This window comes from Leopardus geoffroyi, chromosome D4 (assembly GCF_018350155.1).
Source record: "Leopardus geoffroyi isolate Oge1 chromosome D4, O.geoffroyi_Oge1_pat1.0, whole genome shotgun sequence".
In the NCBI taxonomy this organism is placed as follows: Eukaryota; Metazoa; Chordata; class Mammalia; order Carnivora; family Felidae; genus Leopardus; species Leopardus geoffroyi.
This window is the reverse complement of record NC_059342.1, coordinates 40,233,745-40,259,813: the sequence shown is the minus strand read 5'-3', so window position 1 is coordinate 40,259,813 and position 26,069 is coordinate 40,233,745. Positions and strand designations below refer to the sequence as shown.

General features: G+C 38.0%; 1 protein-coding gene across 18 annotated transcripts in view; it reads left to right on the top strand.

Moving 5' to 3' along the window:
* The window catches only part of FREM1 (FRAS1 related extracellular matrix 1), a 165,908-nt gene that overhangs the window by 76,282 nt on the left and 63,557 nt on the right, over positions 1 to 26,069 (top strand). For all 18 annotated transcript variants that reach the window (XM_045469927.1, XM_045469921.1, XM_045469926.1 and 15 more), the window contains 6 exons: positions 492 to 744; positions 6,153 to 6,347; positions 7,460 to 7,645; positions 14,424 to 14,620; positions 18,924 to 19,146; positions 23,623 to 23,767. In XM_045469927.1, coding sequence (XP_045325883.1) covers positions 492 to 744; positions 6,153 to 6,347; positions 7,460 to 7,645; positions 14,424 to 14,620; positions 18,924 to 19,146; positions 23,623 to 23,767 — 1,199 coding nt within the window. The remainder of the gene's footprint in view (positions 1 to 491; positions 745 to 6,152; positions 6,348 to 7,459; positions 7,646 to 14,423; positions 14,621 to 18,923; positions 19,147 to 23,622; positions 23,768 to 26,069) is intronic.

Genomic DNA, 26,069 nt, shown 5'->3' with positions numbered 1-26,069 from the left:
CTGCTGCTTATTGTAAGTTTAGGGAAACTTCCTGGGTGGCAGGGAGTTGTTGGTGGAGGAAAGCTTTGTAATTGCCACATAATTTGAAATATAAATAACTTTGATGTGGTAAGTGTAAATGCATCAGACCACAAGGACCAAATTTCCTCTAGAATATGTGTGAATTTGACAAAAGAGGATAGGGACTTTAGTGAAGACTGCTGTGTATTACATTTATATTTTGTCTGTCTGGAGACAAATGAGAGCTTTGAGTCCTAAACCATAACCATACTCTTCCATTCCTACCTAAAATGTCTCCCATGTTGGCCATTTCTTGCAAGATGGTTCATATGGGGAAAAGACACAGGCTGCTTGGCCAAATTCCATGGCTATTGTTTCTTGTGTCTGAAAGATCGAAAATGCCTGTCATTCCGACTATGAGCTATGGTTTGCCGGCTGGGCAATTTGTCATTGCCTTCTTTTTCTTGAAAACGTGCGTTGTTTCCCCCTAGGTATTCCCTGTAAATGATGAGCCACCACTCCTCAAGGCTGACCTCATCCCCATGATGCATTGCTCAGAGGGCGAAGAGGTGGTCATCACCTCTGAACACATTTCTGCTACTGATGTGGACGGTGATGACTCGAGACTGATGTTTGTGATCGCCCGAGCACCTCAGCACGGGCTGGTGAGGAAAGCTGGAGTCGCAGTGGATCAGTTCTCTCAGGGAGATGTCATCTCGGGGGCTGTGACATACAAACACACAGGTGAGTGACCGCACGGTGACCAGTGTGACTGGGGGGATGCAACAACTGAACGGAGTCTTAATGCCACTCCTTGCCAGGGGCTCTGATAGCCTTATAGTCTCCGTGCTTGCTCTCATTAAAAAAGAAGCAGCAGCAGAAGCAGGTGCGCCTGGGTGGCTCAGTCAGTTGAGCGTCCGACTTCAGCTCAGGTCGTGATCTCACAGTTTGTGAGTTCAAGCCCCGTGTTGGGCTCTGGGCTGACAGCTCGGAGCCTGGAGCCTGCTTCGGATTCTGGGTCTCCCTCCCTCTGCCCCTTCCCTGCTCATGCTCTGTCTCTCTCTGTCTCTCAAAAATGAATAAACGTTAAAAAAGAAATTTAAAAAGAAGCAGCAGTAAGAGCAGCTCGTATCCCATTTTTTTTAAAGTAGAGTCACCATATTTAGAAGGATTTCTGATCTCAGTTATACGATCAATTTCAAAGAGTGGAGGAGGAGCCTGTATTATTGCTGCTTTATTCTTGATGCTTCCAACAGACCTTCAATTCACCCTGGGGTTGTCCGCATTCCCTCTTTGGTCCATCTGTAGAAGATTTTATTTGACCATCACATCTTTGGGACCCATAAATCATAACAGAAATGCCTGAAGGAAGCTCCCTAAGAAAATTATATTATTAATTTTAAAAGTTTACTCGATCACCAGCTAGCTCCTAAGAAGTAACTTGTCTGCCTTTTGAGTTCCTGAAAAGCCAAGGTGATATCTTACGCTTTGTGTGACACCCACAGCACTGCAGAGTGATGGACCCAAATTAGTGATGCAGTAAACGCTTGCTTATTAGCCTCGTGCTTTCATTTCCGGCATCACATTATATTGTTACCCAGGTAGCATTTGTTCCTCATGTAAAATGTTCAAATGGAGAAACTATGAATTCAGTGTCTGTTATCTGCAAGGCATGGTGCTAGGCATTTTGGGCTACAAAGGAGTATAATCCAGACTCAGCTGTGAAGGACTTTTAACTTAAATAGATAGACCCACTCACGTGCAAAGATGATAGTGTCACATATCGGTACCTCATTAGTCGTTGCCCCTAGCATGTCTTCTGATCTCTGGGTTGAGGGCACCTCCTCAGTAATAATACTGCATATTTCCTCTGGTTACCTTTTATCGCACTCTGCTACAATTTCATGTGTACTCATCCATACGCCACTCTCATCTGTGGATTCCATGGGGAAGCATGATGGGTAGATAAGGCCAGGTGAGTGGTAGAGGGAATAAGGGGTATCAGGATTCAGATCATTTTCTTATCTGAAAGAACATGGGGAATACAAGCAACGCGTGGGAGTGGGAACTTGGGGTGGGGGGATTGAGATAGGTAAGGATTAATTTGGAAGTGGGGAATACTGTGAAATAATATTTAAAAAAATTTTTTAATGTTTTATTTATTCCGGGGAGAGAGAGAGAGAGACAAAGCGTGAGCAGGGCAGAGGCAGAGAGAGAGGGAGACAGAATCCGAAGCAGGCTCCAGGCTCTGAGTTGCCAGCACAGAGTCTGATGAGGGGCTCGAACTCCTGAACCGTGAGATCATGACATGAGCCAAAGTCAGATGCTTAGCCATCCAGGAGCCCCCAGACATCTTTTTAAAAAATGGTATCTCCTTATCTTCTTCTTTTTTTAATGTTCATTTATCTTTGAGAAAGCAAGAGAGAGAGAGAGAGAGAGAGAGAGAGAGAGAGAGAGAGTACAAGCAGGGGAAAGGCAGAGAGAGAGGGAGACACAGAATCCAAAGCAAGCTCCAGGCTCTGAGCTGTCAGCACGGAGCCCGACATAGGGCTCAAACCCACAAACCATGAGATCATGACCTGAACCAGAGTCAGGTGCTTAACAGACTGAGCTACCTGGGCACTCCTCTCCTTATCTTCTTAAGTGTGTTTAGTCTTGGGAAGGGTTTCACTGGTCGTATCCTTGTCCTGGGGAACATAGTCCACATGTTCGATGTCTCTCAAGAGTCCACAGGTAGGTGCTTCATTTTGATTTCCCCAATAGATCTCATATAGATGGGCAGAAAAGGGGCCAAAGCCCAACGTCTATTGAGTTTCACATAATTTTAACATTTATGGCAGGCTCATGCATACATAAATTAGGGGTGCTATGAATCTGTCTTCTCTGCCAGTGCCTTGCTCTAAGTGCTGAACAACAGTTTACGTATTTATAAATCTCTTCTGGTATGATGGCCACGTAAGGGACTGGGAACTAATTTTTTTTCATGAGACCTACTAGGACACTAGGCAAATTACTAAAGATAGATGTTTTTTGTTGTTGTATTGGGGTTATGTTACTAAATTAGGAGAGATACTGCCAATTCAAAAGATGGCTGATTATTTGAATGACGTTTCTTTGTAATGTTCACCCAATTATTCAATTGGTAGTAATTTAGCACTGCGTGGGAAAGACTACAGGACCTGAAATTTCTGTGTTCTGTGCTTGCCTCTATATGTTGATTATAAAGGCCACCTGAAGATAATCTTGTCACCAATATTATTTGCTCTCCATGAGTATGAAAATAATACTACATGCTCATTTCAAAAAACTTGGAAAGTATGGAAAAGCATAATGAGGTTTTGAAAAATCTCCTATTTACCTCTCAGAGATGATCACTGTTAACATTTCAGTACTTTGTTTTCTTTTTTCTAATCATAATTTTTAACATAGTTGCAATCATGTGTGTGTAGTTTTATTGATTACATTTTTCATTGAGATTATTAGCTAACATATTTATTAAAATATTTATTGGGGCGCCTGGGTGGCGCAGTCGGTTAAGCGTCCGACTTCAGCCAGGTCACGATCTCGCGGTCCCTGAGTTCGAGCCCCGCATCGGGCTCTGGGCTGATGGCTCGGAGCCTGGAGCCTGTTTCCGATTCTGTGTCTCCCTCTCTCTCTGCCCCTCCCCCGTTCATGCTCTGTCTCTCTCTGTCCCAAAAATAAATAAACGTTGAAAAAAAAATATTTATTAAATGTTATAAAGTTATTGTAAATGTAAGTTTTAGTAATTGAATAATATCTTATGATGTAAAATTACATGATTAGTTTACTATTCTCCCAACATTAAACATGAAGTCTTTAAAACAATTTTTTTAGGGCTGCCTGGGTGGTGCAGTTAAGCATCCGGCTCTTGATCTCTGCTCAGGTCATGGTTTGTGAGTTCAAGCCCCGCATGGGGTTCTGTGCTGGTGGTAGAGAGCCTTCTTGGGATCCTGTCTCTCCTTCTCTCTGCCCCTCCCTCACTTGTGCATATTTCTCTCTTTCTCAAAATGAATAAACGGACTTAAAATGTTTTTTTGAATAACGCCACAGTTAACAGTTTGAAGTATAAATCCTGTCCTTAGACTGTACTCCATTCAAAGTAGAGACTTGTCCATCCATGTTGTAGCCTTTTTTGTGACTAGATGCTCAGCCTACTTTTTCAGCCTTTCTGTAAATGTACCTAAGCTTCCATCATATCGAAATTACAGTTATGGAAGGTACCATGTTTCCTTTTTTTTTTTTTTTTTTAAGCTCTCTACTCTTCCTAGAACGATTTTCCACTTCTCTTCCTGCAGGTTCTCATTCCCCCATCTCAATTCTTTGCCTCATCTGCCTGGTAAAGTAATTATCATTTAATGCGTGGTATAAAGCCAGCAGAGCCATCTGGAAAAACTTCCCTGACTTTCCTTGCCATGTGTGCCTTGCCCCCATGCTACTGTCAGCCAATACTTTCATCTTCTTCTCTCTCAGCACCCCATACATATTCAGGCTGAGATACGTGAATTTTCCATTTAATTGGACTTAATAGTGGCCGTTTCATATGGCTCCTCTTAATACATATACACATCAATGATCAACTACATTTCTTTCTCTACCATTAGATTGTGTCAGTGCCTGACCCATAAAAGGTCTTTTGACATTTGACATTCTTTTGAACTGCCTGACATTTTCCAAATGTCTGCCTGATTCTCTGCTGGAGCACCCAGCCTACTAATTATCAGATACGAGGCACTAAATATATATTTATCAAGTGAATGAAGAATAGATAAGCTTTATGCCCATTTATGTTTTTATAAATATGAATATATGAGAGGCATCTTAATTTTTGCTGCTTCTAAAGTTAAAGCTGATTATTTAATTCTAATTCTCTCAAGTTCAACTCTGTTTTTTCTTCTAAGCCTAGCTGTCTCATCCTTTAATCATTTGGTGGCTCAATAATATCATCTCTTGATTTTCCTTTCATTATTTTAAGCAGGTAGAATAATGCCAAGCACAGTATTGTGTAAATTTGACCAATGTGTCTTGTGAAAATAAACGATGTCCTTGATCTTTTGTGTGCCAGTCTCATTAAAACTTCCAACGTTTGCGTCCCTCATGGCACTTTCAGTGTGAAGCATGAGAATTACCAAAAGCACTTCTGCAGAACTTTTCTGTCCCCTGGATAGTGAGTGCTTCTATCTTCGTGCTGTTAGTTAGTAACCCAAGAGCAGATTGGCTGGTTTACTGATAAACTATCAAATCCTGACATTTTTTTCCTTCTTTTCTCCCACTGCTTACGTTGGGGGCCATTTTGTTTACTCTTCAATTTTTATTAATTTTTTATTGAGAGAGAGAGCAATGCACACACGTGAGCGGGGGAGGGGCAGAAGGAGAGGGAAAGAGAGACTCTTAAGCAGGCTCCACGCCCAGTGCCCATGACCGTGAGATCATGACCTGAGCCAAAATCCAGAGTCAGATGCTTAATCAACTGAGACACCCAGGTGCCCCAAGTTGGGGCCATTTTACATCCCATGAGCATCAGCCCTAAAGAGTAAAAGGGGAAACAAAAATAAATGCAACTTCTATGCCATGTCACGTTGCTATTTTGTTAGCACCTTGGCTATTATATGATAGGGAAAATACTAAAACGACAAAAATGTGGATTATCTTTCTATTTCGCCTTCCCAGCTTCTGTTTCTCATAACTGTGGTGTGGGTGATGTGTGTTCACTTAAGGTAGTTAATGTAAATGGGAAGACAATGCACTTGGAAGGACGGGGGTGCCTTCTACTCTCCCTAAGGTGGGTCCTATCGCTAAACACTTATGAAGGAAGAATGAAACCTTCCCTAGTCAAGCTTTGTGCCTCTCCCATGTTCCTTTGTGAACGGTCAGACCCTTGTGAGCCCCTTTTTGCCCCTCCATATGGTGATAGAGGGCTGGCAGAGATTTCACTAGAGGCAACAGATGGGCAAGCATTTTTTCATTATTTTCACGACTATTTAATTTCCTAGTGATAAAATTGGGTTTTATGTTGTAGCCACATAAGCTCCTTTCTTTGCCATTCTATGCTTGTGGAAGAGGTGTAGGTCGATTTCATCTTAGTATTCTGTGTTTTTTACAAAGTCAGGTTTCAGCGACGGTGTGTTTTCCAGGTGGTGAGATTGGCCTGGTGCCTTGTTATGATACCATTACATTGGTGGTTTCGGATGGAGAAGCTGGTCCTTATGTGAATGGCTGTTGCTACAATGGGCCTCATCCATCTGTTCCTCTTCATGAGTCCTTTCCAGTGTATGACCTCAACATCACAGTACACCCAGTGGACAACCAATCACCTTCAATTGCAATAGGTGACAATGTTTTCTCCTATTAAAGTTCTAACGTCTCACCTAGTGTCATAACTGTGGTTTAGTGAAATACTATGCACTTGAATTATAGTTAAAATAAACTACAGAATTGCCTATGATAATTGCCTCAATGCAAATTTGTGGAAAACTCAAAGCATATAAAAGATTGCAGGGCAAAGGAATTTATTTGTTTCAAAATTGAGGTAATTCTGTATGGAGAGAGAGTGCAAGTATGTTTGTGAGTGTGTGTGTGTGTGTGTGTGTGTGTGTGTGCGCGCGCGCGTGTGTGTGTGTGTTATGGGATCAGGACAACATTGGAATCCTCAAATATTCTGGCTGTATTTCACATGGGGAAATATCATTTGTCTGCTGGAGAGAGAGTAATTTATTTTCTCCATAATAATTTCTATTAGAACAGAATGAAAATACCAGAGAGACCATTTATATACATTTAACCTTATTTGCTTTTTAGAAAGTCATCGCTTCATAGACATTATGTATATGTTCTGTTGCTTAGAAAAAAAATACGAGCATATGTATGGATGTTATTGTAATTTGCAAACTATCTCCCAAGCAATGTTCTGGAAAGGAAGCTTTATCCCTGCAGAATAATTAAGCACCAAGGCATGGAAAAAATGTTCGTTATGAGTAATTCATAATAGCTTGCAGGCAATTAACGCTCTGACAAACAGAGGTACCAACTGATCTTGAAGAGTACATAAACTACATTTAGTGGCTTATCATTAAAACAGTTTGGCAATTCTTATTTTCATTTGTCACTTCTATAGAGACACAAGGGAAATCAGAGTTCCTTGAGAATGACTAAAGGGCTGTACTAGAGCATTTAGTATTTCTGCTGTCTTTCCATTATTGTCTGGCTTGCTTGTACAAGAAAAAAATATAATTCCATAAGTCAAATTAAATTCCACCCATTACCCCTGAATATTTTCACTGTAAGGAGAAATTATGCCAGAGGAAATGAACATCTCCCATGGAAGCGTATTTGCACATGGGAGGCTTCTCTGAATTGGAATTACAATCACTCCCTTTTGTCTTCACTATTCTGATTAGGGGATTTCACACTAAGTCATAATTGTGTTATTATTTGTATGCAGGTACCATGTTCGTTGTAGATGAGGGTTTCTCAGCAGCCATTACCATTAACCATTTGTCCGCCACTGACCCTGACACTGCAGCAGATGACTTGGAAGTTGTTTTGGTTTCTCTTCCCCAGTTTGGCTACCTTGAAAACACTCTTCCTTCTGCAGGTTTTGAAAAAAGCAATATGGGCATAAGCATAGGTAAGTCATGGCTTCGTGGCTAGCCGTCACTTGCCTATGTCTATGTATCTGACTCGCCAAATCATGCTTAACGACTACGTAAGGACTTCAAAATTGTTCAAAGTACTGTATACATTCAAGGAATTATTATTATAGCTGATATTTTTGAAAATTATTGTTTTTATCTTAATTTTCTGTTTTGAATTTCCTTATATATGGGAGTTTACTTCAAAGTAAGTGGAAACGTCACATAGGAAAACTATAAGAATAAATAGTGAAGAAGGAATGTTTCAAAAGACCTTCATAGCAACCCAGAATACTGTGATATCATAAATCTGGTGGAGCTCACAGGTCTCATTCTCCTAACCTTTTAGCACTTTTAAAAGACAATGGCAGAAAAGATCAGGACACGTATCATGGGTGTAACAGAGAGAGTGAGCCTGAGATGTTGAAGGTGAGGACTTTAATTTTGAAAACGGAATGTATCTCAGATATTTAAATAGCTGTTGTATTTCAGACAATAACAACTAAAACAAAAACATTAATAGAGTGACTGAATGGATAGAAAAAAACAAGACCCAACTACATGCCGCTTGCAAGAGGCTAAGTTCAGCTTCAAGGACACATATAGGCTCAAAATGAAGGGATGAACAAAGATATCCCATGCAAATGGAAACCAAAAGACAGCAGGGGTACTTACAACAGAGAAAATAGACTTTAAATCCAAACTGTAGCAAGAGACAAAGAAGGTCACTGTAAAATGATAATAGGGTAAATTCATCAGGAGAATATAACAATTATAAATTTATATGCATACAACGTTGGAGCACCTAAATATATTGAGCAAATACTAACAGATCTGAAGGAAGTAATGACAACAATACAATAATACTTGGGTACTGAAGTCCCCCACTTTCAACAATGGATAGATCCCCTGGATGAAAAATCAACAAGGACACAGTGGACTTAAACTGTACATTAGAGCAAATGAACCCGATAGACATACACGGTATATTCTATCACCCGATGTGTCACAAAACAACTCTTAGACAATTTTGAAAGACTGAAGTCATACCAAGTATCTTTTCTGACCACAATGGTATGAAATTAAAATCAGTAACAGGAGGAAAACTAGAAAATTCACAAATATGTGTAAATTAAGACACTCCCGAACAACCAATGGTTCAAAGATAAAATTTTTAAAAAATCCTGGGGTGTCTGTGTGGCTCAGTCAGTTACATATCTGACTCCTGATTGCAACTCAGCTTGTGATCTTACGGTTTTGTGAGCTCAAGCCCCATGACGGGCTCTGAGCACTGATTGAACCTGCTTGGGATTTTTTTTCTTTCTCTCCCTCCCTCCCTCTCTCTCTGCCCCTCCCCCACTTGTGCTCATTCTGTCTGTCTCAAATAAATACATAAATAAGCTTCAGAAAAAGTAAAAGTAAAAAAATCCTACGATTTCTCATCATAAGGAAAATTTTTTCCCTTTCTTTTCTCTTTTTTTTGAAGGATTTTATTTTTAAGTAATCTCTACACCCCAAGTGGGGCTCGAACTTACAGCCCCAAGATCAAGAGTCTCATAATGTACCAATGGAGCCAGCCAGGTGCCCCGTTTTCTTTTTCTTTCTTTCTTTCTTTCTTTCTTTCTTTCTTTCTTTCTTTCTTTCTTTCTTTTAAAACTGTATCTATATGAAGAGATGAATGTTAGCTGAACCTATTGAGGTAATCATTTCACAATATATGTAAATCAAACCATCGTGCTCTACACCTTAAATTTATACAGTGATGTATGTCAATTATTTTTCAATACAACTGGAAGAAGAAGAAATTTAAAAAATCTTGAAACAAACAACAATGGAAACACAAAACCAGAATATATGAGATGAGCAAAAGCAGTGCAAAGAAGAAAATTTATAGTGATAGGGCCTACATTAAAACATTATCTCAAATAAACAACATAACTTTATAACTCATGGAACTAGAAAAACAAGAACAAAAGAAGCCCAATTAGCAAGGGGCACCTGGGTGGCTCAGTCGGTTGAGCGTCCGACTTCAGCTCAGGTCACGATCTTGCGGTCCGTGAGTTCGAGCCCCGAGTCAGGCTCTGAGCCATCAGCTCCAGAGCCTGGAGCCTGCTTCCGATTCTGTGTCTCCCTCTCTCTCTGCCCCTCCCCCGTTCATGCTCTGTCTCTCTCTGTCTCAAAAATAAATAAATGTTAAAAAAAAAATTAAAAAAAAAAAAGAAGCCCAATTAGCAAAAAGAAGGAGATAGCAAAGAAGGAGATAGAAGGAGATAGTAGAAATAAATGAAATCGAGACCAGAAAAACAATAGAAACAATACATTAATGAAACTAGGATATGGTCTTTTAAAAAGATAAACAAAATTGGCAAATCTTTACCTAGACTTGCCCTGAAAAAGAGAGGACTCAAAATTTGAAATGAAAGAAGAGATATTACAACTGATACCACAGTTATACAGAGAATCAGAAGAGGCTACTAGGAACAACCATACATCAACAAATTAGACAATCTGAGAGAAATGGATAAATTCCTAGAAACATACAACTTACCAAATCTCAGTCATGATGAACTAGAAACCCTGAAGAGACCTATAATAAGTAAGGAGATTTAATCAGTAATCCAAAACCTCCTGAGAAAGAAAAGACCAGGACCAGATGTTTTTGCAGGTTCTATCGAACTTTTAAAGAAGAATTAACACTATTTTTTCCCACACTCTTGCAAAACATTGAATATGAGGAAAAACTCCCCAATTCATTTTATAAGACCAACATTACCCTGATACCAAAGCCAGGTAAGGATACTGTAAGAAAACCATAGACCAATCCCTGAAGAATGTAGATGCAAAAATTCATCAGAAAATATTAACAAACTGAATTCAGTGGTACATTAAAAGGATCATACACCGTGATCCTTCCCATACACAGGGAATTCTACCTGGGATGCAAGGATGGTCAGCATATGTAAATCAATAAATGTGATACACCAAATTGATAGACTAAAAGTCTATGATCATCTCTATAGATACAGAAAAAGCATTTGACAAAATTCAACAGTATTTATGATAAAAACTGTCAACAAATTTGGTATAGAAGGTATATACCCCAATGTAATAAAGGTCATATATGACAAATTCACAAGTGGCATCATACTCTAAATGGTTAAAAGCTTTGCTTCCAAGATGAGGACAAAAACAAGTATGCCCACTCTTATCATTCTTATTCAACATAGTACTGAAAGTCCTAGCCAGGATAATGAGACAAGAAAAGGAAATAAAAGGTATCCAAGTAAGAAGGAAGAAGTAAAATTGTCTCTTTTTGCAGATTATATGATATCACATGTAGAAATTTCTCAAGATTTTACTAAGGGGTGCCTGGGTGGCTCAGTGGATTTCAGCTCACGTCATGATCTCACAGTTAATCGTTTCAAGCCCTATGATGGGCTCCGCATTGACAGTGTGGAGCCTGCTTGGGATTCTCTCTCTCTGTCTCTCCTTCTGCCTCTCCCCTACTCTTGCATGGGGGCTCTCTGTCTGTCTCTTTCAAAAATGAATAATTAAACTTAAAAAAATTAAAAAAAAAAGATTTCACCAAAAAACTATTAGAACAAGTCAACAAAATAAGTCAAGTTTTAGGATACAAAAACAACATTAAAAAATCGGTTGTATTTCTATATACTAATGATGAACTATTGAAAAAGCAAACAATTTCATTCACAATAGAATTGAAAACAATGAAATACTTAAGAATAAAATCAAACAAGGAAGTGAAAAATTTATATACCAAAAACTATAAGACATAGAATTGATGTCTTGATGGAAGAAATTGAAAAAGACATAAGCAAATGGAAAGATATATTCATGGATCAAAAGTGTTAATGTTGTTAAAATGTCGGTACTACCCAAAGCCATCTATAGCTTTGAAGGCAATCACTATCAAAATTTAAATGGCATTTTTCACAGAGACAGAACAAAATCCTAAAATTTCTATGGGAGCACAAAAGACCTTGAATTCCGAAATAAATCTTGAGAAAGAATAAAGCTGGATGCATTATGTTCTCTAATTTAAAAGTATATTGCAAAGCTATAATAATCAAAATGCTATGGTGTTAAAACAGTATGGCATAAAAATAGGCATATAGATCAGTAGAACAGAATGAAAGAGCTCAGAAGTAAGTCCATGCAGGGGCGCCTGGGTGGCTTAGTTGGTTAGGCATCCAACCTCGGCTCAAGTCATGATCTCATGATTCGCGGGTTTGAGCCCTGTGTTGGGCTCTGTGCTGACAGTTCAGAGCCTGGAGCCTGCCTTGGATTCTGTGTCTCCCTCTCTCTCTTCCCCTCCCCTGCTTGTGTTCTCTCTCTCTCTCAAAAATGAATAAACATAAAAAAATTTTTTTTAAAGAAGTAAGTCCATGCATATATGGTCATTTAATTTATGACAAAGGAGCCAAGGATATACACTGAGAAAAGGAAATGGTGTTGGGAAATGGTGTTGGGAAAACTGGGCAGCCTCATGCAAAAGAATGAAAATGAACCACTGTCTTATGCCATGCAACAAACAAACAAACAACAACAAAAAACAAAAAACTCAAAATAGATTAAATACTTGGATGTAAAACCTTAAATCATAAAGCTCCTAGAAGGAAACATAGGTGGTAAACTCTTGACATTGATCTTGGCAGTGTTTTTTTGGATTTGACACCAAAAGCAAAGGCAACAAATGCAAAAATCAAGAAAGTAAGACTACATCAAACTAAAAAGCTTCTGCAGAAGAAGCAGTCAACAAAATGGAAAGACAACCTGCAGGATGGAAGGAAATATTTATAAACCATATATCTGATAGGGGATCAATATCTAAAATGTGTAAAGGACTCACTGATATAACTCAGCAGCAAAGAAGCCCAAACAATCTGATTTAAAAATGGACAGAAGGCTTGAATAGATAGTTCTCCAAAGAAGACATACAAATGGCCAATAGGTACACGAAAAGTGCTCAACATCACCCATCACTAGGGAAATTCCGTCTAAACCACAATGAGATATCACTTCCCCCGTTAGAATAGCTCTTATCAAAAAGACAAGAGATAACAAATGCTGGTAAGGATGTGGAAAAAAGGTAACCCTTTGGGCATTGTTGGTGGGAATGTAAGTTGGTATAGCTACTGTGGAGATTGTTCACAAAATTAAAAATAGAAGTGTCATATGATCCAGCAATTCTGCTTCTAGGTATATATTCAAATGAATGAAAACAGGATATCAAAGAGATGTCTATATTCTGATGTTCATTGTGCCATTATTGACAATAGCCCAACACATGGCAACAACCTACATGTCCGTTGATGGATGAATGGATAAAGCAAATGTGATACAAATACATGATAGAATATTATTCAACCACAACAAGAAGGAAATCCTGCCATTTGCATATATATATATATGGACTTTGAGAGCATTATGTTAAGTGAAATACATTAGAGAAAGACAAATACCATATGATCTCACTTATATGTGGAATCTGAAACAGTTGTACTCATAGAAACAGAGTAGAATAGTGGTTACTAGGGGCTGGAGGGTGGGACAAGTGGAGAGATGTTGGTTGAAGGCTGCAAACTTTCAGTTATAAAATGAATAGTTTCCAGGGATCTAAGGTATAGCATGGTGACTCTAGTTAATACTGTATTGTACGCTTGAAAGTTGATTTGAGAGTAAAGCGTAATGTTCTCACTGTAACAACAAAATGGTAATCACATGAAGTGAATGATGTGTTAACAAACATTATTGTGGTAACATTTTACAACGTATGTGTGTACCAAACCATCACATGGGAAAACTTAAACTTACGGCGTTGTATGTCAATTATATCTCAATAAAGCTGGGGGAAAAAGATTTATTGCCCTAAAGGTACGCATTTGGCCTGTGACTTAATGCTCAACATAGAGCATTTTTCTCTTTTGTTTTAAGGCAGTGTCAAAATACCAAAAGCCCAAGTCAGGTCATTCCAATCAATCCAACTTGTTGCTTGATATGTACGTCAAGTAGGCAGAAGATTCACTGAGTCTTTTTTTTGCTTTTATATGAGAGAAATAGTCTCTTTCTTTCTTTTTTTTGGACTATCCTCTTCTTGTTTTTTGAATTAATTTATTTTTGAAAGAGAGAGAGAGTGTGAGTGAGCAAGGGGCAGAGAGGGGGAGAGAGAGAGAGAGAGAGAATCCCATGAGGAACAGAGACAGGAAAAGAGAGAGAATCCTGAAGTGGGGCTTGAGCTCACTCGATGTGGGGCTCGAGTTTACCTGATGCGGGGCTCAAGCTCACCCAAAGCGGGGCTCAAGCTCATGAACCATGAGACCATGACCCAAGCTAAAGTCAGAGGCTTAATCAACTGAGACACCCAGCACCCCGAGATAGTCTTTTTCTTATCCAAGCATAATAAGAACTGTTTATAGGAGCAGTGGTTTTAATCAAGGGAAGGTCTCTGTTAACATTCATTCTAACCATATAAAGAATAGTCATGAAGTCCCTACACATCCTGGTTAGCAGTTATCATCTTTCTTTTCTCCATGCAGATTTTAATCCTTCCTTATGATTTATGGATATCTGTTTTTTGTTGATGGCTGACAGATATTACAGCAGCCCCCGATAGCTGATTCTTGGGTCAACTGCTATGATCTCTTATTTGCTTTTCTTTGAAATAAGCTATTGTGTTAAGGATTAAGGATCAGTACCTTGGGGGGAAAAAAAAAAGTTTTTCTAATTTACCTGCTCTGTGTTGGTATGCTCTAGCTTCGTTCCAGTGGAAAGACATGAAGGCTTTACACATTAACTATGTGCAATCCAGACATCTGAGGGTGGAACCGACGGCTGACCAGTTCATGGTGTATGTCACAGATGGGAAGCGACGCTCCTTGGAGATACCGTTTCACGTTATAATCAACCCCACAAATGATGAAGCTCCTGACTTTGTAGTGCAGAATATTACCGTAAGAAAGATACCAGAATTTTCCATTTCTTTTTTTTTTTTTATCATTTTCTGATTTTATTTTCACCTAGCTCATTTACATTGGTCCAGGTGTCCTTAATACATTAAGTTGACTAGAAATGGGGAGAACACTAACTAGATTATATAATGCAATTACTTGAAAAACATGGGTCTAATAATAATGATGGTGATGATAGTAATAATTGCTAACATACAGAATTGCATCGATGCGATTACAGTTGCATATATATAATATATAATATATATATAATATATATATATATATATATTATATATATATATTAGATGGAGTTCTTACTGGGTTGTAGGTACTATTTCAAGTCCTTTACATGTGTTCATATTGAATACTCACAATAGGCTTTTAGGGTGATGCTATTGTTATTGCTATTGAGTCACTGAAAAAAATGAGGCATAAAGAGGTTAGCTTAGTGGCCCAAGATCCCAGGGCTTGGAAATAAGTGGCATAAGGAGTGGTACATGGGAAATTTGCACCCAGGCAGTTTGATTTCCATAGCATGTCCTCTTAACTAATATTGTAATGACAAGGACTCTTAATTCACATATATTAAGGCATCTTTTTATATAACTATTTATAAAGGTATATGAAATGAAAAAACTATAATTTGAATCATGCTTTTTATGTAGTTTAAAAAATATTTTTATGTGAAAATGTTTGTTACTTTTATTTAAAAATTCAGATATATAGTTAAAATGGCCATGATATCACTTCACAGATAACACCTCTTGTCTTTAAAAACATGATAATAAAAATATATAGTTATACAAGTTAGAATATTGAGAAATATACACAATGAAATATGACAGTCTCTCTCTTCAACAGCCCCTACCCAAAGCCACTCCCCATTGACTGCATTTTTAGTAATCCCCCAAAAATAATTTGTGCACATGCCAGTGATGTGTGTGTGTATGTGTGTATATATGTATGTGTGTGTATATATATATATATATATATATATATATATGTGCAATTTTTCTATATGTTTTACTTATAAATCAGGGATTGTATTATACCTACAAATCTCTACTTTAAAAAAAACCTACTTATGTATATTGGGAAACTTTTCATATTAGCATATAATCTTTTAAAACAATTCTATTGTTTATATATGATTATTTAATTCAGACATACGTATAGCAAATCTTGATTAAATGGATGAGCACAGGCTTTGAAATAAGACAAACTTGGGTATTGCTGTTTACTAGTTGTGGGGTTCTGGACAAGTTATTTTTCTTTATGCTTCTCTTTCCTTATCTGCAAAATGTGCATCAAATCCTTAAGGGGTAGCCATGATGATCAAGGTGGCCAGGCACATACTAGACCCTTAGTAAACAGGTGCCACTTGTATTATTGTTATTATGTTTGTCATCTTTTTTTCAGACATTTCCCAAAGCAAATATGATCTATTTTGAAACCATTATCTAGTCTTATTTGTCACTAAAAATTATCAAATTCTGAATACAAAAGTCTTTATTTGATATGCGTTTTCTTTTTTTTTTTTACATTTATTTATTTTTGAGAGAGAGACAGAGCACAAGTGGGGGAGGGGCAGAGAGAGAGAGGGAGACACAGAATCCGTAGCAGACTCCAGGCTCTGAGCTGTAAGCACAGAGCCCGACGCGGGGCTCGAAATCACAAACCATGAGATCATGACCTGAACCAAAGTTGGACGCTTAATCAGTGGAGCCACCCAGGTGCCCCATGGATATGAATTTTCTACTGATTGTTCACAGTATATGAGAGTCACCTCACAATGAGATTTGAGAGCCAGCTCCTGCCCTTCCTCTTCTATTGGCCCATGGGTTTCTCTGGAGAGTACTTCGGTAATTATGAGAGAGAGGAAAAACTGTATGAATGATTCCTTCTGTACTTAACTCTATTGTTTTGTATCTATCTAGGGTTGGAGTTTCTGAAATAATTAAGCCATTGGGAAATTGTCCCTTGCTCTTCTCCAAAGTAATCATGCTTCTTACCTGTGCACTCCTTAGAGAAGCTGTTGAAGAGTAACAAATACAGACCTCCATTGTTATTGGCAAAGCTGGCTTTAAGCTTCAAGTGATTTTGTTTTAAAATTTTTTTTAATGTTTATTTATTCTTGAGAGAGAGAGACAGAGAGAGACAGAGCGTGAGAGGCGGAGGGGCAGAAAGAGAGGGAGTCACAGAATCCGAAGCAGGCTTCAGGCTCTGAGCTGTCAGCACAGAGCCCGACACAGGGCTCGAACTCACGGGCTGCGAGATCATGACCGGAGCTGAAGTTAGACGCTTAACCGACTGAGCCACCCAGGCACCCCCAAGTGATTTTTTAAAATAGTCATATTTATTTTGCTTTCTTGTGGAAAAGTATTTCTCTTGTAGACAGTCACGCTTGATCAAGTCAGGATGCAACTTGCAAAAAAAAATGAGGTTTTAGTTTAAGATATTATAATCCATTTCAAACTGCTCTGCAAGTAAGCTTCTGCATTTTGTGTATATTGATCTAAACCTTTTATTTACAATCTCAGTCAATGAAGTGTACAAAAAAGAATCCCAAGTGTTTTCAATGGAATTTTTCAGTCATGTTGTAAAGTAATTTATCATTTTATAAATGAGAAAGGTTGCCATATAGTGAGTCCAAGAGTCTTAAGCTTTATGAAGAAGGGTAATTAGAACATATTTTAGTTTGCTTTATTAAAATTCTTGGAGAAAAACACAAGTTATCATCAAAGATAATTTCATAATTGTATCATTGCACATTAAATTATGATGCCATCTTAGTCCTTAATAAGTAAGACCAGGGGTGCCTGGGTGGCTCAGTCAGTTGAGTGTCCAACTCTTGATTTGGGTTCATGGCATAATCCCAGGGTCATGGGATGAAGCCCCACGTTGGGCTCCACACTGAGCATGGAGCCTGCTTTAGATTCTGTCTCTTTCTCTCTCCCTCTCTCTCTGTCTCTAAAATAATCAAATCAAGTCAAATAAAAAATAAAATAAAATAATGTAAGGCCAGATACAAGAAAATCAGCATCATTTTAGCCCAAGTATCAGAATGGCAAGTGATTCTTCTTCATCCAAGTGCCGTGGAGACTTGTGGCAGGAAGGCTCTCTCAGTAAGAGAGGCTGAAGAGAAAGGACATTTTCACAAATCTAAACCATATGTATCCTTCATGGCTAACATGCCCACCCAGCCATGAAGACATTCCTGGTCTCCTCCACCCTTTTACACTTCTTGTTTAACCATATTTAGTAGCACTAGATATTTTCTTCCTTGCAGTATAATTATGGATGGAGCAGCCTTCACAGTCTCATCTACCTTTAATTTTTTAGCATATTCATATTCTCACAGCATGAAGCACAGTGCATCGCAGATTCCCGATAGACTTCTGTTAAATGTATATATTCTTCTTATTTATATCTTGCTTTGTTTCAAAATAGGAAACAAATATTTCTTTTTTCTCTTTATTCTCACTATGGGATGGGAAAAAGATCAAGACAGCTAAGTACCATGTCAAGTTCTAAATGGCTGGATCCCACCTGAAATGAAAAACATTCAGTTCTCTTTGTCCTTAAAGAATTATTAAACCTGAAGTGGGAGGTGGGTGTGGGGGAGGGAGTTCAGGAAAATTAGAGGCATGAGGATTGGGGAGAGATGAGGGACCCAGAATTAAAATAAACACCATTATGCTTCCAGAAGCATCCTTCTCAATTGTTGTTGATTGCAATTGAGATACAGAAGGTCTTCCCACAACGACCAAAATTAGAAACCTAGCCCCCCGCCCTCCCGTGTGAATAGCTGATATTTGTACTGTTTCTAAAGCAGAAACTTAAGAAATATGAAAGCAACGAGGTCCAGGAGGTTAAAATAACAGATGAGGTTCTGAAGGTGAAGGGTCTACAGTTACTTTTACAACTGAACTCTGTAAATTCCAGAAAGCAAACATTCCTTTGATTGCTTTTTCCCTGACCTTTGAATTATGCGGGGAAAAATTGTGTGTGTGTGTGTGTGTGTGTGTGTGTGTGTGTGTGTGTGTGTATCCTCTGTCCTTTATGGAAATGAATAAAATGCTTTGAAGTAAGTCTTCAGAGAAAACTGGAGAGGGATTAATAAATGTATTCTTTTCTTCCAAAGTCATGTTAAACAAGCCATTTCTTTTTAGGACTCATTACACACAAATTTCGTAGAAATTTTTCAATAGAATATCTTAAAATTAGTTCTTTTGGGCAATTTCCTAGCAGAAAGACAAATTTTATTTCTACACACCTGAGCTTTTGACTTGTTTTTGTTCAGGTGTGTGAGGGTCAGGGGAAAGAGTTGGATACCTCCATCATCAATGCTGCTGATCTAGACGTTCCCAAGGACTCCTTGCTGTTCAGCATCACTCATAAACCACGCCATGGCTTCCTCACCAACGGGATGCTTAGCAAAGAGTTTCCTCCAAATAAGCAGCCTGCCAACCCCAGCCAGAGGCATGAACTTATTCACAGCTTTTCCTTGGAACTTCTCAAGAATGGTATATCACGTTCCACTTCGTTTCATTTGTTCTTGTTGATTTCCTAATTTAGCCCAGAAAAGATAATAATAACTCACAGGAATAAGAAGTGAAGAAATGGCCTTCAACTACTGTATTCATTTATCACTCAAGGGTTTTCTCTGGGCTCTGGATTAATGTAGGGCATGAAGCCTCGGCTAGAGAGAATGGGTAGTAGTTGAAAAGGAAATAAAATGTCTTCTTTCACTTTGGGAGCATCAATAAAAATGATACTTGTGATTTGGGGTATTTTAGCTCCAACTTTTTCATGTCATAATGAAAAATTCCTTTTTAAAACTACTGAGATCATGGACCTAAATTTGAAGAGATTTGTCTGCCAAAATTTCTATGTTTGAAACGAATATAGAACCACATATAATAACTCATTATTCTCCGTGGAGATAATTTGTTCTTTAAGGAAATGACACGTTGGAATAGCAGCCTGAATTATTTTTTAATTGCTCTTTCTAAAAAATCAATTTTATCCCATTTTCCGAATATAAACACACTTTTGAATATTGGAGAAAAGGATGGTTCTAGAATCACTGCCTATTCTCACTCTCCTTCCTGCCTTCACATATTGTTTCCCCAACCTGAACCCCCTTTGCTGGGCTAGCCAACACTGTGCCTTCAGAACCAGGTTACCTCTGACCTCCCCGTGGAGCACCCCCTCCAGGACTCCAAACTCTTCCCTTCCTGTGCTGGTTTCATCTCTGGGCCGGTTCAACAGTTATTCTGTCTGAATTTTTCCCTTCCCCAACCAGGATAAGTGCTCTGCCTCCAAGTTTATTATGCAATAGTTGTTCAATGTCACATTTGAACTTGAAAAGCTAATTCATGTATTTCTTAGTTTCTATCAATTGCAAAGAATGAACTCCTGGCACTTAAGTTGATGATATGACCGAGTTAATAACCATGTGTATCAAATAATACAGTATGTTGTGACAATAGTTTTTTTCAAATTTAAGACAAAGGAAAAGAAGTAGTTATTCAAATTTTGCTCTCAAGAAAGCCTGTTTTCTAATTAGGTTAAATATTATTATTTATTATATTCTTAGGTTAAATAAGTAGGCATATTGTGTAAGTTTGCACTTACACAATGATTTTGAAGAAAAAATAAACAGTTTACATGAATTAATCCTTTGGTTAAAAGCTTGGTGGCCTTCTCAGAGACTGGATTTTCATTTTTATTCTTGATTCAGTTAGGGCTACAATTGGTTTAAACTTTAGTATATTCTCACACACATCCCCCACCCCAAACATACAGAACTTATAAAACTGCTACCACCTTATGTAATCTGAGGTTTTTTCTTATCAATTATGAGAAACTTCTTAGTTTTTATTTATTTATTTTTTTAAAAGCCCTTGACTTTTTATTTTCTTTAATTAAAATTTAAAAAAAATTTTAATGTTTATTTTGAGAGAGAGAGAGAGAGGGAGGGAGGGAGGAGGAGGGAGGGACAGTACGAGCAGTGGAGAGGGAGAAAGAAAGAGAGGGAGCGAGAGAATCCCAAGCAGGCTCTGTGCTTTGAGCGCAGAGCCCCATGTGAGGCTCTATCTCATCAATCGTAACATCATCACCTGAGTGGAAATCAAGAGTTGGACACTTAACTGACTGAGCCGCCCAGGTGCCTCTAAATTTCTTATTTTTCAAATGTTAATTGAAAAACATGGTTTGTGATAACTCCAGCTTTTCATCGTATGGATTTACTGTCCTCTACTTTCATGCAACTATCTTCCATTTTTAAATACGCAGATAGCTTTTCATTTCTTGAATTTACAAACTATACCTAAACATATCTTATGTCTATTTTTGTAACATAAATCTCAGTCCACATCTCATAGAATTTTTTCCCATAAAATTTTATAGTGAGATTATTTGGTAAAAAGAGGTGAGCATTTATAATACTTTGAGGGAAAAAATTGCCATTGCATGATACGCACGAACATGCCTATTTTCTTAATCAAGAATGAATAGTTTTGGGGCGCCTGGGTGGCGCAGTCGGTTAAGCGCCCGACTTCAGCCAGGTCACGATCTCGCGGTCTGTGAGTTCGAGCCCCGCGTCAGGCTCTGGGCTGATGGCTCAGAGCCTGGAGCCTGTTTCCGATTCTGTGTCTCCCTCTCTCTCTGCCCCTCCCCCGTTCATGCTCTGTCTCTCTCTGTCCCAAAAATAAATAAACGTTGAAAAAAAAAAAAGAATGAATAGTTTTAATAACTTGTGCAAATGTGGTAGTTGATAACAGTCTCTTATCATGATCTTATTTTGAAATTCTCAGATTATGAGTAATTTACCATAGTTTCATGTCCATTAACCATATATGTTTCACCTTTTGGAAACTGCTTGATAGTGTCCTTTGCCCATTTTTCCATTGATTTATATTAACTTATAAGAGATCATTAAATATTTGATATTTCACATTTTTGTCACACGTTACAGACAAGTTTTTCTAGATTTTATTTGCCTTTTAATTCATGTTTTTTAAGTACAGAAATCACAAACTGTAAGTAGTGAAATTTATCATTATTTTCCTTTACATTTTCTTTCTTTTGTTTTTATAATAGGAAGACATTCTGCATTCAGAAATAAGATATAATTCACATGCCATAATATCTATCCATTTAATTAAGCCTAGAATTCAGAGGTCCTTAGTATATTCATCATCATGATCAATTTTAGAACACTTTATCATCTCCTAAAAGAAATACCATACTCATTAGCAGTCATTCTCACTCCTTTCTTCCTCAGCCCTTGGCAACCAGTAACCTATTTTTTGTCTCTATAGCTTCGTCTATTCTGACATGTCGGAATCATATAAATGGAATGTACGATCTTTTGTAACTGGTTTCTTTTATCTAACATAATGTTTTCAAGATTCGTCCATATTGTAGCACAAGTCAGAACAACTCCATTCCTTTTCATTGTCAAATAATATTTCATTGTATAGACATGCCACATTTACTTGATCCATTCATCAGTTGATGGGTATTTGGGTCACTTTCACTTTTGACTGTGGACATTCATGTATGTATAAGTTTTTGTATGGATAGATACTATCATTTCCCTTGGGTTTGTATCTGGAGTGGAATTGCTGCGTCATGTGATAACCGTGTTTAATATGCTGAGGAACTGCCAAACTGTTTTCCAAAGTAGCTGCATCATTTTATATTCCTACCAGTAATGTGAGAGTTCCGATTTCTCTGCATCCTCACCAACGTTTGTTATTGTCTATCTTTTTATCATAGCCGTCCTGGTGGGTGTGAAATAGTACATCATTGTGATTTTGATTTCATTGCCCTAATTGTTGATAGCGTTGAATGTCTTTTCATGAGTTTGTTAGCTATTTGTCTATACTCTTACATCTTCTTCGGAAAAATGTCTACTCAAATCCTTTGCCAATTTTGTAATTGGGTTGTCTTTTATTATTGAGTTGTAAAAGTTCTTATTATATTTGGAATACTAGACCCTCCCTTATCAGATATATGATTTGTAAATATTTTCTCCGGTTCTGTGGGCTGTTTTGTGCTTCCTTGATAGTATCATTTTTAGCCTCAAATTTTTAATTTTGTTAAGATCTAAATTATCCACCGTTTTTGTTTTGTTTTGTTTTGGTCACTTGTGCTTTTGGTATCTTATCTAAGAAACCATTACCTAACTCAAAGTCACAAAGATTCATTGTTATATTTTCTTCTAACAGTTTTTCTAGGTTAGCTCTTACATTTAGGTCTATTATCTATTTTGAGCTAATTTTGTATGTAGTGTGAGGTAGGGATCCAATTTCATTCTATTGCCTGTGGCTGTTCAGTTTTCCCAGTAACATTTATTGAAAAGACTATTCTTTCCCCATTGAATAGGTTTTGTTCCCCTGATGGGATTCAGTTGATTGTAAATACATGAGCTCATTTCTGGACTCTCCTCTATTAGATTAATCTATACGTCTATTCTATAACAGTTCCACATTGTCTTGATTACTGTAGTTTTGTAGTAAGTTTTGAAAATGGGAAATGTGAGTCTCCAACTTTGTTCTTTTTTAAGATTGTTTTGGCTGTTCTGGTCTCTTGCATTTTCATATGAATTCTATGTAGGTTTTTTAAAAAAATAGTTTTATATTTAAGTTTTGATTCATCTAGAATTTATTTTGGTTATTGGCTTGAGGTAGGTATCTAACTAAAATTTTCTCCAAGTAATAAACCATTGTTCATACAGTTTATTAAATAATATATCCTTTCCTCGCTGATTTCTAAATAAGACCTTATCAAATACTAAAGTATTTAAATACAATTTTTTAATGAACTAAGAGGGCAATCTTACTTTATAAAGCAGTTTAATTTCACCCAATGTAGTGATTAATGAACTCTTGCTGACACCAATACCTTGGAAATTAAAAGAGATTATGTGTGTTTCAGAATGGCTTAATCATAAGAAAGATTTACTTTCTCTCTTTTTCCCCTTCTTCCAGGAATGAAGTTGATGTATGTGCATGATGACTCAGAGAGCCTTGCTGATGACTTTACAATCCAATTGTCAGATGGGAAACATAAGATATTAAAAACGATTTCAGTAGAAATCACCCCAGTTAATGATGAGAAACCAATGCTGAGCAAGTAAGCTACCTGAAGAATCCTTTTCAGATGCTCTAGAAAATTCTGAAGTCTGGAAGATTAGGTGCAAATGTAATGTGTGTCTTCCAGAGAGCAATGAGTCTTTGACAACTCCTGTCTTTCACAACTTGTCCCAACTACCCAGACACCTAGAACCATGAGTGCAAATGTTAGTTAATACAACATCTCCCTAACAATTCTTAGGTACACCCTTTAATTATTTGATTTCCCTCTAAAAGTTCTACTTAGTTGTAAATAATTAAGAATGACTGAACCTACAATATGGAATGAACGGTGTACCAAGTATTTGAACACATGTATATATACACGCACCTGCATGCACACACACATACCAAAGTGCAATAGATGTGTAGATTTATCTAGAATGTGGTCATATTAACTGCAGACAGTCCTCCCTGTGAAATTCATCAAACTTTTACCTAAGAGTGGCTGAGGGAAATCTATACATGCCATTTCTATCATCATCTTGGTATTTCAGTATCCACCAGTCCCCTGTGTTCCATATGGATCAACTCTCCCCTGCTACCTGATATCAAAATGATCACTTAAATGATCATTTAAAAATTCTGCGCTGATATTAATTGCAGACTGTCTCAGTATCTCCCTCTGCAGTTGATCAGTTTGAAAATAGGGTACAGAGGCTTCATCGATTATATTTCTATAGTTCTGGTCGTTTCTCTTATTACCAGCACTGTACAAGGGAAAAACTTTAGAAGGCTCAACTTCCTCTAAGGCTGGATGCAGAGAAGTGTCTGCTTCTTGGGACGTCTTTGACCACTTCACCCCAGTATTCAACGGTGCAGCAGTGAGAGGCATTGTGTAGACAGTCCTAGCTTTGCGCAGGAAGTGAATAACTTCCTAAAAATGTGTAAACCCCCAAAGTCTCCTCCACTTTGCAGAAATGAGGACCTCAAACAAGTCCCTTCTCTAGCCTGGCATTCCTTCATGGGCCATCAGTAAGGTCCTTGAAAATCATTATGGGAAAAACTGATGATAGTTTTTTGGAGGGTTGCATCTCGGACGTGAGTTTAACTAAAAGTATTCAGAAGAAACTTTCATTTTGTATTATATAGGTGGAATGTTGGACTGGCATGACCTTGATTTATAAAAGTGAAAATATGAAGGGTATTGCAGTAATATGAATCCTCTGTCTGATGACCTGACTGCATCTGAGAGGAAGAAAGAGAGATAAAAACTAGTGTTTATTAAGTGCTTACTATGTGACAGACACTGTACTGGATCCTTTTACAGAATGTATTTCCTTAAATCCTCGCCAGAATTTTGGGAAGTAGGTATCATTATCCTTACTAAGAAAACTGAGACCAGACTAGTCAAATAACAGGACACTCACTCACCTCTGTCTGACTTACTATTTCCTGCTACGTTCTTGCCAATAAACTGCCTGGGATAGTTCATCTACAGAATTGCCAAATCTCCTTCAACTCTCTTCCAAGTCCCTTCTTTTTCTTTCTTTTCTTTTCTTTTTTTCCTTTTCTCCTGTGGAGCGGTAGTTATATTCCCCCTTCTTTCCCTTCCTTGTGTATCCTTGGGCGGATCACCTTTTGCCTCCTCCCAGAATGTGCTCTGTTATTTTTTTCTCTCACGTCGTTAGTCTCTCCCTTTCCGTTCCTTCTGCTAACAAGGACGGGATGTAGTTAGTGGTTAAGAGAGCAGATTCTGCAGCCAGACTGCCTTGGTTCAGCCACTGACCAGTTGTGTGGCCTCGATCTTGTCACTTAACCTCTCCCGGCCTCTTTGTCAGCTTCTTTGTAAGTGGGGATAATAACAGCATCCTTTCCACAGGGTTGTAGCAAGGCTTAAGTGAATTAAAAGACGCAAAGGCGCTTGAAAGACTGGCCAGTACCTAGTGAATGCTCCTGAGTGTTAATTATTACCATTATTGCAAGCAGGTATTCTCATCCTAAGACTAAAACTGCAAAGATGACCCAGTTCCTCATTTATTTCAGTGCCAAACTATTTGGAGGAATCAGCTTGCGCTTGCTTCGGCCATTTCTGCCCAACCTCCCCCACTTTATTAAAGCTGCTCCCTTAAAAGTTACCCTGGGCTTTCCCAACGAAACGAATGGCTCGTCTTACCTTGCTGGACCTCGTTAGAGCATTTGGCACCATTTCTTTGGTAATTCCTTTTAGATGCTGTGGTAGATACTTTTGGTTCTCTGGGTCATGCTCTCTTGGCCCCCTGACCCCTCCCCCCACTCTGATTATAGTCACTCTTGTGGCAGAATGTACCACACACACCGTCGGCGGCTTTACAAGTGCCCTC